At 48.1% G+C, this 12,882-nt stretch overlaps 1 protein-coding gene across 2 annotated transcripts in view; it reads right to left on the minus strand.

The window, feature by feature from the left end:
* Positions 1–12,882, minus strand: part of gpc3 (glypican 3) — a 94,842-nt gene that overhangs the window by 35,282 nt on the left and 46,678 nt on the right. For both annotated transcript variants that reach the window (XR_004795982.2, XM_035649748.2), the window contains exon 3: positions 4,349–5,034. Coding sequence is in view for 1 of the 2 variants with exons in the window: in XM_035649748.2 (XP_035505641.2) it covers positions 4,349–5,034 (686 nt within the window). In the remaining variant the exon portion in view is untranslated. The remainder of the gene's footprint in view (positions 1–4,348; positions 5,035–12,882) is intronic.

Here is a 12,882-nt window from a genome sequence, read left to right on the forward strand (position 1 = left end):
GCCGCCTCGTAGACACGTGTGCGACGCGGACGAAAGAGGGGCAGTCTGGGGGTCCGATGCTTTCCTCTGAGTGAGATAGAAAAACCACGGTCCGAAGTGATAGATCGCCTGCATTAGGAGAGCGCTGATAAATCGCCCCGGAGCGCAAATGATTGTATGCAAAGTGAGATTTGCGACCAAATGATCAATTATGCGGCGGAGAGAACTGATGATTCAGTGAGTAATTAAGACTTAACCCTCTTGGGCTAACTGATCAGGTCCACGTGACTTGATGAATAGTGACCTAGATGACATGCAACAGCACTTGGAGACGTGATCTATCGCATGTTCCAAAGCTCGAGTGGGTTCTACATCTTCCAGATGGACTCTGATCACGGCGTCCACGCGTTTGAATGGATTAATGAGCGACGAGCAGAGCTTCTTTTCTTCTTCTGTAAAGCAAACAGTTTGGGTGTGATTTGATTCGCTTGAGCCAAACAAAACAAAAAGAGAGAGCTGATGACAAGTGTGTTGTTGACAAAAAAATGTTACGGGCACACGGAGGGATACTGTGTGTTTTCTGAAGACTTCCAACTGAGCGTCCAACTGTGTGGCGTGTGTAACAATACCCAGCTCTTGTACTCTGCAGTCTATCTCTTTGAATCTCGGTCAGATCCATCATATTTCTGTCCTCCACCTACTTCTCATCTTCATTTCCAGCCGGGGGGGGGGGGGGGGTTTGCAGGGGTGATGGATGCCCACTCCACACTCTCCTGTCCTCCTTCACCTTGGGCTCGCTCCTCACACTCCCTCACATTCTTCTTCCCTCTCTCTTTGTCGCCCGTTCTGCCCTCTCTTTCTCCTCGGTAACTGGTAAAAATAGGGCTTCATAAATCATGCATCTTCTCTCACAGCAGCAGGTAAGAACGGGAGAATAAGAAGTAAATGGGGGTGGGGGGGGGGGGGTTTAAAGAGGGAGAAGGATGTTGAGGATGAGATGTGGAGACGGAGGTGGATGGCATCAAACTCCAGGAGCGGGGTGGGAAGTTGACAGGGGGAATAGATTGGAGCTGCAGGGATCTTGGCCGCCCTCCTCATCCCTCTGCACATCGGTTGATTCATGCCGGAGCTGCACCGGACGAGGGAGACGAATGTTCACATGCTACAGGGAGCGGGGCTGGCAGACAACGAGTGGTCATCCCGCCGGCGGAGGTTCATGTTTCAAGTGTGCAGAGAAGAGAGGAGATGTGTCTCTCGCACCTCGAGGACTCTTTCACCCAGACAGAGTGGATCTGTCCGTCACCCTCAGTAGCAGCGGGGGTCTGCACTCTCACTGGAGGGGAGGTGAAGTGAGAGACACTGGCCACAGCCGCTGCTATTACAATCACTGGAAACCACAAAACAAGACACAGTGCTCTGTAGATCCATAATGATGCTGCGCAAAATATTGAAGTTATCAATCAAGGATAAGATTCCTCTTCACAGCAACATGCACACAGCCAGAGAGCCCCAAGTCATTTGTACAGCACTTTACACTGACGCTTACCTTTTTTAAAAAACTATTTTCACTTCACAATACTTCCACACTTACTGGCTTAAAATTCACTTAGACCGTGGAAAAATTAGACCAAAATTTAGAGTGAATGAAAAAAAAGCCCGTTCCCTGAGGTGATTTGACTTTTGTGTGCGTCTAACTGAACTGAAACAAGCGTCATGCTGTGAGATGTCACTCAGCGGTTGAAAAAGGCCAGAGGAGGAGTGGTGTGTGCCTCATCCACGCAGAGGATGTGTCAATTTACACAACACCCTGCTTCCGACTGTGTGCCGGCACAAAACACTAAGTTAGAGACCTTTTTCTGTTGTGTAAATGTGTTTTATTTTTATCATTGTGGAACAGTGGCAGGGCAAATAGTGTATATTTAGTAAGCTATAAACCGATGCTTTTCATTATACTTATACTCAATTTAAGATCACATATTTCAAAGATTTTCCTTGTAAGGATTTAAATTTTCTTTTTCTTCGGTAGGCCAGAGTGTTAGCATAGGAAAATGATCCTCTGTCAGACAGTTATGCACGGTGTCAACCTCCCCAAAATCCCACCTACACTACTGGTCAAACCCAGGACACTCATACACATTTCATATGCGACTATATGTGTGTTCAGCATGGCTCTGCTGCATCAGCCGTGAAATGAGTCGAGCGGACGGTCAAAAAATTGGCTTAAAATGCTCGAAAATAATCTCGAGCCAATGGTCTCCATTTTGACTGACATACACACCCTGACATCCAATGATTGTGCACCCTTTTCCTTGATTATTTTTTGTCTTGTAGCATGTTAGCTTAGAGTCGGCATGAACCTTTGCAGTTTTCGTATTAATAAATAATATTTAATTTCATTATCAACTTGTAACTTGGATGCACTGTCCGTGTTCAGGGCTCTTACGCAAAACACATCGACTGGCTCGCAGAAGTGGCAATATGGCCACGACCCTTCCATTCCATACAATGGGTTAACATTAAATCACATTTCTATTTCACTGCTATTATGTTCAAAGGGTTAAAAATGCAGCATGCGACCATCTAATCGAGACGATCAGCAGTACGAGTCTGGGAGACAACCTGCAACACTAGTCTGTTTCAACGCGTCATTGCTGTACAATGGTTCGTGAATCTTAGCTGAGCATCAGTTGTCTTACTTTGCGTCAGCCAGGACGCAAATGTTCATTGTGCAATTTCAAATGTCACTTTTTAATCCCGGGCTTGGTGTAAGAAATCTAGTATTTCCAAGCCAAGTTATAGGTGGTAAAGTCCAAGTCCTTTTTTCTGATTTTGTCTTTGGAAAGTCATCCAATTTACGATTCAAGTCAGACTCTAGTCATGGCGTGCACAACTGGTACTGCATCAGCATGTAACAATAATGTGACCAAAGATGACGACTGATTGCTGTGGATTGTGGCCCCAATTTCATTGGTTGCAAAAGTTAATGCATTACTACACTATATGATGTCATTTTATGACTTCAAAGCGACTTCACGATGCCGTTATTTTAACCATATCATCAACTTTTGGTCATTTTTTAACTATGTATGACACAATCGAGGAATCATTTTATGATAAGCTCTATATTGTCTGTCTCGGCCTACTTTATGCGGCACTATCTTGGAAAATATTTGACCCTTGATCGATCAACTCCAAAAGTTAATTGTGTGGAGATACTCTCCCAAGTATAACCACCAAGTTGTCTTGTCCACACACACACACACACACACACACACACACACACACACACACACACACACACACACACACACACACACGCACACACTCAGGTGCTGTCTAATTTCGGTTGATCTTCCTTGACTCCTCAGTGAGATGAAATTAGCCTTCAGGGGAACAATGCGTCTGTCCCTTCAATGACACCACTGAGCAGAGAGTGTCTCTGCCAGATTACATTCAAACACTCGCACACACTCAGACCCACACAGGCGCACACACACATGACCTTGTGACAGCGCCGAACAATGCCCTGCCATTGCAGCTTTAATCCCCTTGTACTGGAACCAGACACAGAGCCATAAACACAGTGTAAAATCATCTGTGGTGACGGGAACTGCAGTCTTAAATAAACCCACACAGGCTTTGTTTAATTTTGAATAAGGATCTCACAGCGAGGAAGAGAGCGAGTGAGAGAGAAAGAGAGAAAGAACGAGTGAGAGAAAGAGAGCAATTTCCCCCAAGTCAGCGATTCATGGATGTAGACACGCCCTCGTGCTGCAGAGTAAGTGAGGTCAACCTGTGTGTTAATAAATGATGGCTTCTGAGTGGAAACTTGGTCACAGCGGGGATTGGGGTGTGAGAGTGAAAAGTTCAGCAGATAAAACGGCGCAAAAGCACATCCAGCTCTGTAACTCCGGCAGAGAGAAAGGCCTTCATATTTCATGAGCACTTCTCTCTGACTTCACATGTGGGCCGCGAACAAACTTGACTGTTTTATTGCAGTTGAAACCACACGTAACGGGTCACCGGCGCTGAGGAGTGAGAGGCGAGCGGCGTGCTGGGAGCGACTGTCTCACTGCCCGAGAAAACACACGCTTGTTAACCCTGCGTCCCTCCCCTTCCTGTCCCTCCTCCATCTCGTCCCTCCTTGACTCAGTTTTGTCCATTCTTGGTTTGTGAAGAAATGCAATGTTGTTGGCTGTAGCCGCTTGTGTGTGGTGATAAACGTCACCATGGATCACTGCAAAACAAACGTATCCTCCCTTATGCAGTAAAAGTCTCTCCAGTACAGCTGAGATCAAGCCTACAACATAGCAGTCTTTTGTATATTTGTGTGTGTGTGTGTGTGTGTGCATTCGTGTAGTGGACTCACCAGGGTGGTGAGGCGGCTGCGTGCGTTCACGGCGTGCCTGAGAGCCAGTTTGATCATCGCAGGCAGTCTGAGAACAACGGCCTCCATGTCCTGCTCCCCCCTCATGGAACCGGCCAGCTTCCCCAGTCCGTCCACGTAGGTCCTCCAGTGAGGCTGCACCTCGGCCGCCCCACCCAGGCAGCCCTGCATCACGGCCTGACAGAAGCCTCTGCAGGCCGGCGGGCCCAGCATGCCCTGGCAGTGTGGGCAGTACCACAGCCTCAGCAGGGCCCGGCTGCAGTCCCGGCCGGGCCGCAGGTGGTCCGTCGTGTTGACGACCTCTATGCCCAAGTTAAGCGCCTGCAGGAAGACCCGCGTGGCCAGGAGGGAGCGAGACAGACGGGTCATCATCAGCTTGGGATAAGGGCCAAAGGCTCCCGATTCCTTCCAGGCTCCTCTTATGCACTCCTCGGACACAGAGGGGACGCTGCCCCCCAGAAGGCGGCGGTATGCAAGAGGGAAAAGGCGGTCGTAGAGCACGCCCACCATGTTGTCCACTGTGGAGTCCGAGCCCAGGATGTAGAGCGCCATGTCCAGGAAGAGCTGCCCGACCGAGCTCTGGGCGCCGGCTCCAAGACCCGGGAACTCTGACTTCAGCATGGCCAGGGTGGAGTTACGGCCGTGACGCAGCACCAGGTCGAAGGCCTCTGCAAGAGAGAAACAGAGCGACAGACGGGGGAGTCAGGGGAGGTGAGAGGCAGGCCACCTTTTGGGAGCTGTTTTGTTCAGCGGGTTGACGACGAGGCTAAGTTATCACACAGACGACGGCAAGCTGTCAAAAAATAGGCAGCAATTTAGCTCCGAAACATGAAACAGTCAAATAGATGCATTTTCTCCCAAACAGCCATTCCATCCTTAATGATCACAGTCTGAGGAAACTTCCCACGCACAGCCTTCTCTTTCCCTTTACCCAGTTTTTCTCAATCTGTCTTTTTTCTCTAATGGGACTGCTCACACACACACACACACACACACACACACACACACAAAGGAGAGAGAAACCCCAACATACGCAGCATTGCAATAATAGAGGATGATTTGAAATATAAACAGAGCAAAGTTTCCGCAACAGATGAAAAGCAGGATTTTTAAGGTCTGACCTTTTAATGCTACAAAAGAGCCTTCAGAGCATGCAGGAGGGAGGGGGGGGGGGGGGGTGCGTGGCCAACGTGAGGAGGGAAAATGATCAGCGGCGTTTGGAACCACAAAGTGAAGTCTTATCAACAGGGTGGCACACGAGAGCGAGCGCTCTATCATCGACCCGGTAGCAAAATGAGTGAGGACCCAACAACAGAGGGGATTTAGAGCTCCATTACTGAACTTAGCAGGGGAGCGTCGGAGAGAGTCGAAGAAATGAGGCATCAGACAGGGGAACAGCTCAGGATGCTGAAATCCCATTTAAACCGCGGCTAGTCCACTACATCACTTTGTTGAGCCTGATAGCAACAGCTATTTTGTGGGGGGTTGGGGGGTGGGAGGGGCGACTGGAAGCACTGGTTTAATGTACATTAGAGGAAGTGATTAGTTTTTTGTGCTACAGCAGCACTCGCCATTTCATCTGTTATTTGATTTTTTTCTTTTTTCCCTCTTCCTGCGGTCAGACCAAGCCCGTCAGCTTACACTCTCGCTTCGGGTCCTTGGGCGGCACCGACGAACAGCTTGGCAGCTCGGCCTCTTTTGTGTGGGACATAATGTGCCTCTGCGTGTGATAATGGATATGGAGGTCTATAAGAGAAACTGACGGGGAGAAATGAGACATCACTCTGTCGCACTGACTAACCGTGTACAGTATAACCTCGGGGAAGAGAATAAACACCCAATCATCCTTTCATCACTGAAATTGCAAAGTTGGATTTCAAAAGAAACAAACTTTTTGGTCAGTTCAGTACAATCTGGGACTCTGCTGAAGCAGCCGCACTTGCTGTGGTCCATACTTCTATATATATATATATATATCACAGTATGTAGACTCAACATGCAGCTAAGTTCAGAGGTATTTGCAATATATCGCAATAAGGTCAATATATGGATGTGACACACACACACACACACACGCACGCACGCACGCACGCACGCACACGCACACACACACACACGCGCGCGCACACACACACACACACACACACACACACCAATTGATTCTGATTGATGTGAAGTTTTGGAGATTATTTTTAGGGTTCATAATGACAATTCAGAATTTCCAGGTTTGAGAAGAAAGGGAGGGGGGAAGTAACAGAGAGTACATGTTCATCCAAAGTCTGCTGACACACAAATGCAACTACAGGCTCTGTTCGCACTGTCGGTGTTGCAACACCCAAGTCTCTTCAGGTGAGGGGTGTTTCTGCATATTTGGTGTTTGAGGTGAAAGTGTATAAAGTGCACAAATCCCCGTTATAAACAGAATTATGTTGAGCAACTGAAGAACCCCCCTCCCCCCAAAAAACAAAAAAAAAACTGTGAAAATGATGTGATGTTGTGTTGTTCTCCAAACCTCCAAACTACAAGACAAACCTCGCTAACAAAAGACTCCGGTCTCCCGAGGCTGCGTGTCTGGATTTGAATGCGTTTTTTTCGAGGGAAAACAATGTGTTACTCCAAGTTGCTCATAAAAGATGATGTCGTCGAATTCACTGAGTCAAGAGAATCTTGATCGTAGCTGCCACATGAGACCACAGCGGACACTCATGTGGTGCCACATTAAGCCGTTTATCAGCGGTAGACAGTGGTTGTACACTTGAATGTGTGTGTGTGTGTGTGTGTGTGTGTGTGTGTGTGTGCGTGAATATGAAACAGGCTGGAAAAACGGCATGTCTGCTCAACGAAAACAGTTGCTGGGTGAATGAAGGTTAAGAAAAACATTTGCGGGTGTTTGGGTGAGTAAGAGAGGATGCTCGGGAGCGGCGCACATCTGCTTGGATCTTCAGGCTACGGTCGCCCTGCTGCGCCTGCGAAGCGCTTCCCCCTGGGACCAACGAGCAGACAGATGTGCAGATGTGTCAGCCGAGACAAGGAGACGGAGTGGGAGGAGGGGGGGGGGGTGACACGCCCTCGCACACAGCCTCACAGAAAAACACACACACACGGATACAAAGTCTGCTATTTCTGGCGAGACACGAGCAGAGGCCTCTCATACTTTTGGTTATTGATCGGAAGTCGAAGGCGCATCCACCTCAAAGCCGCCCTCCTTTGGTTTTCTTGGTTTCTATGAGAGGCTCTTACATCAAACCCTGTAATTCAGCTGTTACCTGCAGTATCTCTTACACCACAAAGGGGAGAGACACTTTGTAATGGGAAAGGGAAAGACTAGAGGGCTCTTCATGACTGCAGTTCAAGGGCTCTAAGTACCGGGGTCACGGTAAGAACCATTGTGAGCCCATTTCCTGCTCGCAATGCTGCTCGCTCTCCTTCGCCGGCGAAAGCCTGCGCGGGATCGGGTATCCTCTAATGGAGGGGAGAGGGGGCTGTGTGTCAGGGACCTGTGACATTCTGGATCCAACTGGAGGAGGTGATGAGCACACATTGGCCGAGCAGGAGCCCACGGAAGCATACTGGGTCACGCTTAAAATTAGCACCCGCACTTAGTTTGTGACAGAGTCACAGATGGAGGCAGAAGGCTGGCGGCTGGAAAAAAACGGCTCCCCCCTCTGAGACTGAGGGCTTTTTACAGACAGATCAGTGGAACACGGGAAAGGAAAAAATGTCTCTGCCTCGCCGCTCCTCTTTTACCCCTGTCCGACGAATCACCAGCCAGATAGTGTTTACTCCTAGGATTTTAGGCTTCTCGGCTTCCCTGGGCGTTCATATCTCGATAACGGATCCATTAGAAGTCCACTCTTCAGTAAGTACACAGAGCACATCGTCACGGTGCGATATCGTGAATCAGATATATATGCATCATATTTACTTTCTCTGCTTATCATGACATCAATCACAGACACCAATTGCACCACGATAGGGGGCTGAAGGTATTCAGGTTATCTTAAGAGTAAAAGAGGTCCAATAAATCGGTGTCACCCATGTCACTTATTTCTGACATCTCTAAGCTCTGAGCGTCTCCAGCTCTGGCATCAAACAGGCTTTTCATATAATCTATGAAGGGCCTGTCAAATGAACATATTTGATGTTCATGGGGCCATCACACCGGGTGTTACATAAGTCAACTCTGCGGCTCGTAACGCGCCCGACTGACGGACTGACCGCCGACTGCGGCTGACGCGCTGCAAAGGCAGACGTGCCCGCTCATCAATCAGTGGGCCGTACACCCATTATCCCCAGGAGAGGAAAACATCAATAAATTACGCAGGCAATGAGACTCATCCATTTGGGCTGATGGAGTGTCACCTCTAGCCGCCAACGGAGGACGGATGGAGGAGCCGCTGCCACCTGGTCCTGGCGACAAAACAGTACCTGTCCAGGACACAGAGCGAGGACTGGCAGCAGAGCCGTGCACAAAGACGCGTCAGTGCACTGTGTCAACTGGAAAGCTGAAAAATCAGCTTGTTCATTGGGAAAATCTATACTTGTATGAAAGGGACTTTGTCAAGTGACAACCCACCGTGGTGCCACCCGTTGGTTTGTGAGCTACCGTTTTTGAAGCCTCTGGTTTTTGTTTACTGACATTATATCAACCAAGAAGGAAGTAGCCTAGAGACATGGTCTCATAGACTTCTATAGAAACTGTCGCCCCCTGCTGGTGATTCCAGAGTATACAGGCTTCAGGCACTGCCGCATTGGCCTAATTTTCCTATGACCATTTTTTCATACAGTCTACAGACTTTGTAAAGCCGATGGTGGTCAGCACGTGTCACTTCAGCTGGAGAGTTGTATCAGTATTTTTTACATGAGTGCATTGAGCCTATTCAGAAGCTGACAAACACACGCACCTCCCAGGGGCCTTTGGATTTGCATTTCCGGTTATCATTTTACGAGCCTGTCAACAACAAAAGCAGCATCTGTCCGTTGACTGTAAACAATATGTTGTTGTTCCAGACACATTTCAATCAGCCCCCTCAAAAGCAACCTGTCCCGGGTAACCTGAGATCCGCTCCACCTGAGGAGCAGCTCTTGCGGGACTGCCGCTTGTCTGAGTGCGGGTGCCCGGGGCTTGTGGGACGGCGGCGGCGGAAAGGGCAGGGCGGGGTTGGCTGATTCCAGGAACAAAGCAGACAGGATGCTGGTAAGGCCCACTTAGCATCACCAGCCGACCATGAGGGCCAATGGACAGCGGGGCAGAAATGAGACATGTATTAGGTTACTCCATCTGTTAGTGAGCACCTCATCACACACACACACACACACACACACACACACACACACACACACACACACACACACACACACACACACACACACACACACACACACACACACGCATGGATGAACACGATGCAATCATACAGTGCACAGCAGTAGCCAGGTGGTGATAGTGTGGGCGAACATTTGGCAAACCTTAGTGGGAGGGCGAGGTGTGAGTCAGGTGTAAGGATCAGTGCTACACACACACACACACACACACACACACACACACTAGCAGATTTTATTTTTCATTCATTTATCTGCCGCCCCGTGAGCCAGTGGAAAATGTTCCCCACAGCTAGACAAAAGAAGGAACAATGTCAATTCATTGTTGAAACGTTCTTCATTTTCACCTTAAACTAAAAGTGAGTATAGTAAGTGTTATGTTAAACTGCACACACTCAATTTTGATGACATTTTGAAGTTGTTAATTAAAGTGATACAACAAGCCGATCTGCAACCTGTGACGAATGTTAACAACTTGGTGCCATACGTTTGTCCAACTCTAAATCGTAGATCCATAATGTAGTTCGGGAACGAAAGCTATCAATGAGCCACACAGTTGCCGTGGGCGACAGTTCCTTAGTTGCCACGAACATGGGTACTGTAGTTTATTCTTAGTCAGTCCCATATACTACTTAAGCACCGAATGTGTGTTAATCCCCAGCTGGAAATAGTCCCGAACAAATGTGCCATTTACGAATGGTCTGAAAAATGTTTGTTAAAAGAATAGTGCCCAGCTGTTTGGGGAAATAACTGAGCCATTTTTTTTAATGAAGCCATAAATTTGTGTTGTTGTTGTTTTTAATATTGTTCAATAGGAACAAATAGAACATTAAGAGACAGATTAACACATTGTGTTGGTCTTTTAATGGCAAAAAGTATTGACTCTATTCACTTGCAGACTACAGTGTTGTTTCTATCAACAACAAGTTATGGACAAAACTCTGCTGACTTTGAAAACTGCACCTTCTGTTGATGAGGGAAGTTTGATCTATATGTCAGCTGAGAACATTTGATACTTATCATAAAGTTCTTTGTGTTTGGCTTGAGTTTGACCATACGTTGGTTGCAAAACATGTGAAAATAAATATATTGTAAAACACATGGCCTCATTTACAGTGATCATGGAATAAGACCACAACCAGAATGACTCCCACCTGCTCGTATCTTAATAAAAGACAGGAAGCGCTGGACATGCACACGGACCAATACGGCTCCTGGCTGATACAGAATATACCAGGCTGCTTCCTCTGCCTCTATATTTCTGTCCTTCACCATTGACTCCATTGATCCCTGGCGCTGTGGTCTTTGCTGAGGTCAAAGTTTAGCCGCGCTCTATCTCCGACAGGCAAGCCGGCGCTGTCAGAGGACACGGTGTACAGCAGAAATGAGGACACGGCGAGGTGGAGAGGACACGGGGGCCAGACTGAGCTGGAAAAAACACAGCAGAGAGCTGGAGGGGAGGAGGAGGAGGAGGAGGAGGAGGAGGAGGAGGAGGAGGAGGAAGAGGAGGGTGGTTGGTGAATACCGCCAGAACGTGTGGAGAGAAACATTCAGCGAGGCAGGGCTTTGAAGCTGCATTCAAAGGCAGCTGGAGTCATGCGATGCCAGAACTGTGAGACACATCGCACAACTCTCGCCAAAACTCAGCCACGGGTGAGAGGGAGCTGACAGTCCAATCAAACGCTCGCCCGGCGGACAAAATCCACATACAGTGGATACATCTTCCGACTCCGAGGAACCCTACCACTCAGTAAAGTGATACTTGAGTGAAAAGCTATTCCAATAATGGATTACTTTCCAGCACACGGGCCGAGACACACACACACACACACACACACACACACACACACACACACACACACACACACACACACACACACACACACACACACACACACACACACACACACACACACACACACACACACACACACAGCTCTTGTTGCTCTCCAGGGCTGTGATTTGAGGATGTGGATAAAGAGCCCACAGCCCATCCAGAGTGGGGCAGAGACGAGAGAGGTCATGGCGAACACACTTGAGCACTCCACTCCAAATCAGGCATCCTCGCTCTATTAATCCAATGTGCATCTCTAAGTAGATCCTGTGGTTTAAGATGAATACACTCCCACCCATTCACCCTCAGTCTATATCTTTCATGCTCGCGACGAATCACGCCCATGCATCGGCTTAATGCCGCCGAGCTCACTTTCAAACACAAACAAACGTTGCAGAGGGAATGTTTGCAAGGCCATTCCATGATGTGCTAACATAGTGAAAGATGAGATTCTTTCCTTTTTTCGTAGTTGGGCTTAGTTGACATAAAAGAGATGACAGCGCAATGGACTGAACTGAGGCGAACTTACAAAAGAGAAGCAGCGAGGGGCTTCAGTGTTTTTTTTTTTAATTCTTGAAACAGATGGGCGCACAGTGTGGGATAGAGAGAGACACAGGGAGTGTGAAGATGGAGAGAGAGATGAGGGGAAACGGGGGGAGGGCCGAGGACGGCTGCCGCCTTAATTGTGACCACGGAGCTGCAGGGTTGCTACGAGACAAAGAACTTTGAGTGGATTAAAAGTTGTGGTTTTTCCTCCTCTGTGTGAGTTATTTTAGTCAACGTGACCTCATGATATTAAAGGTTAATGTTAAAACATGAGTTACGTTACACTCATTAACTTGCGCTCTGTCCCCTTGGTGATTGTTCGTGCAAAAAGAAAAGACAACTAGAAAGGGAACAAATGAGATGATAAGAAATTTGAATTCAGCACGAGCTGAATTAAGAAAAGATCCGAAGGTCCAGCGCCCTCGAAGCAGCAAGATACTCACACACCCACACTTTTGCATTTCGTGGTAACATTGTGGTCATTTTCAGTTTCTTACTATTTACTTTGCCGCTCTTTATGGTCACCTGGTGTCTCTTTGTTGTTATACTTACATCGGTGGATGGAGCTCTACTTGTTATTCCCACATCACGGCTGAGGACTAAGAGTGATCAGGCCTTTGCTGCAACAGCGTAACACAAACACCCCCCCCCCCCCCATCGCCCCAAACATGAGCGCACATTCACACGACATACACAACCACTCCAGACAATCACAAAGCAGACAATTGCTATATCCCCATGGGGAGACTCCCCATGCAACTCCCCGCCGATGTCCGGCTGCAGTCCGTGTTGCCGATCAAAGGCTGGTGAAAGT

This window comes from Scophthalmus maximus, chromosome 9 (genome assembly GCF_022379125.1).
Source record: "Scophthalmus maximus strain ysfricsl-2021 chromosome 9, ASM2237912v1, whole genome shotgun sequence".
Classification (NCBI taxonomy): Eukaryota; Metazoa; Chordata; class Actinopteri; order Pleuronectiformes; family Scophthalmidae; genus Scophthalmus; species Scophthalmus maximus.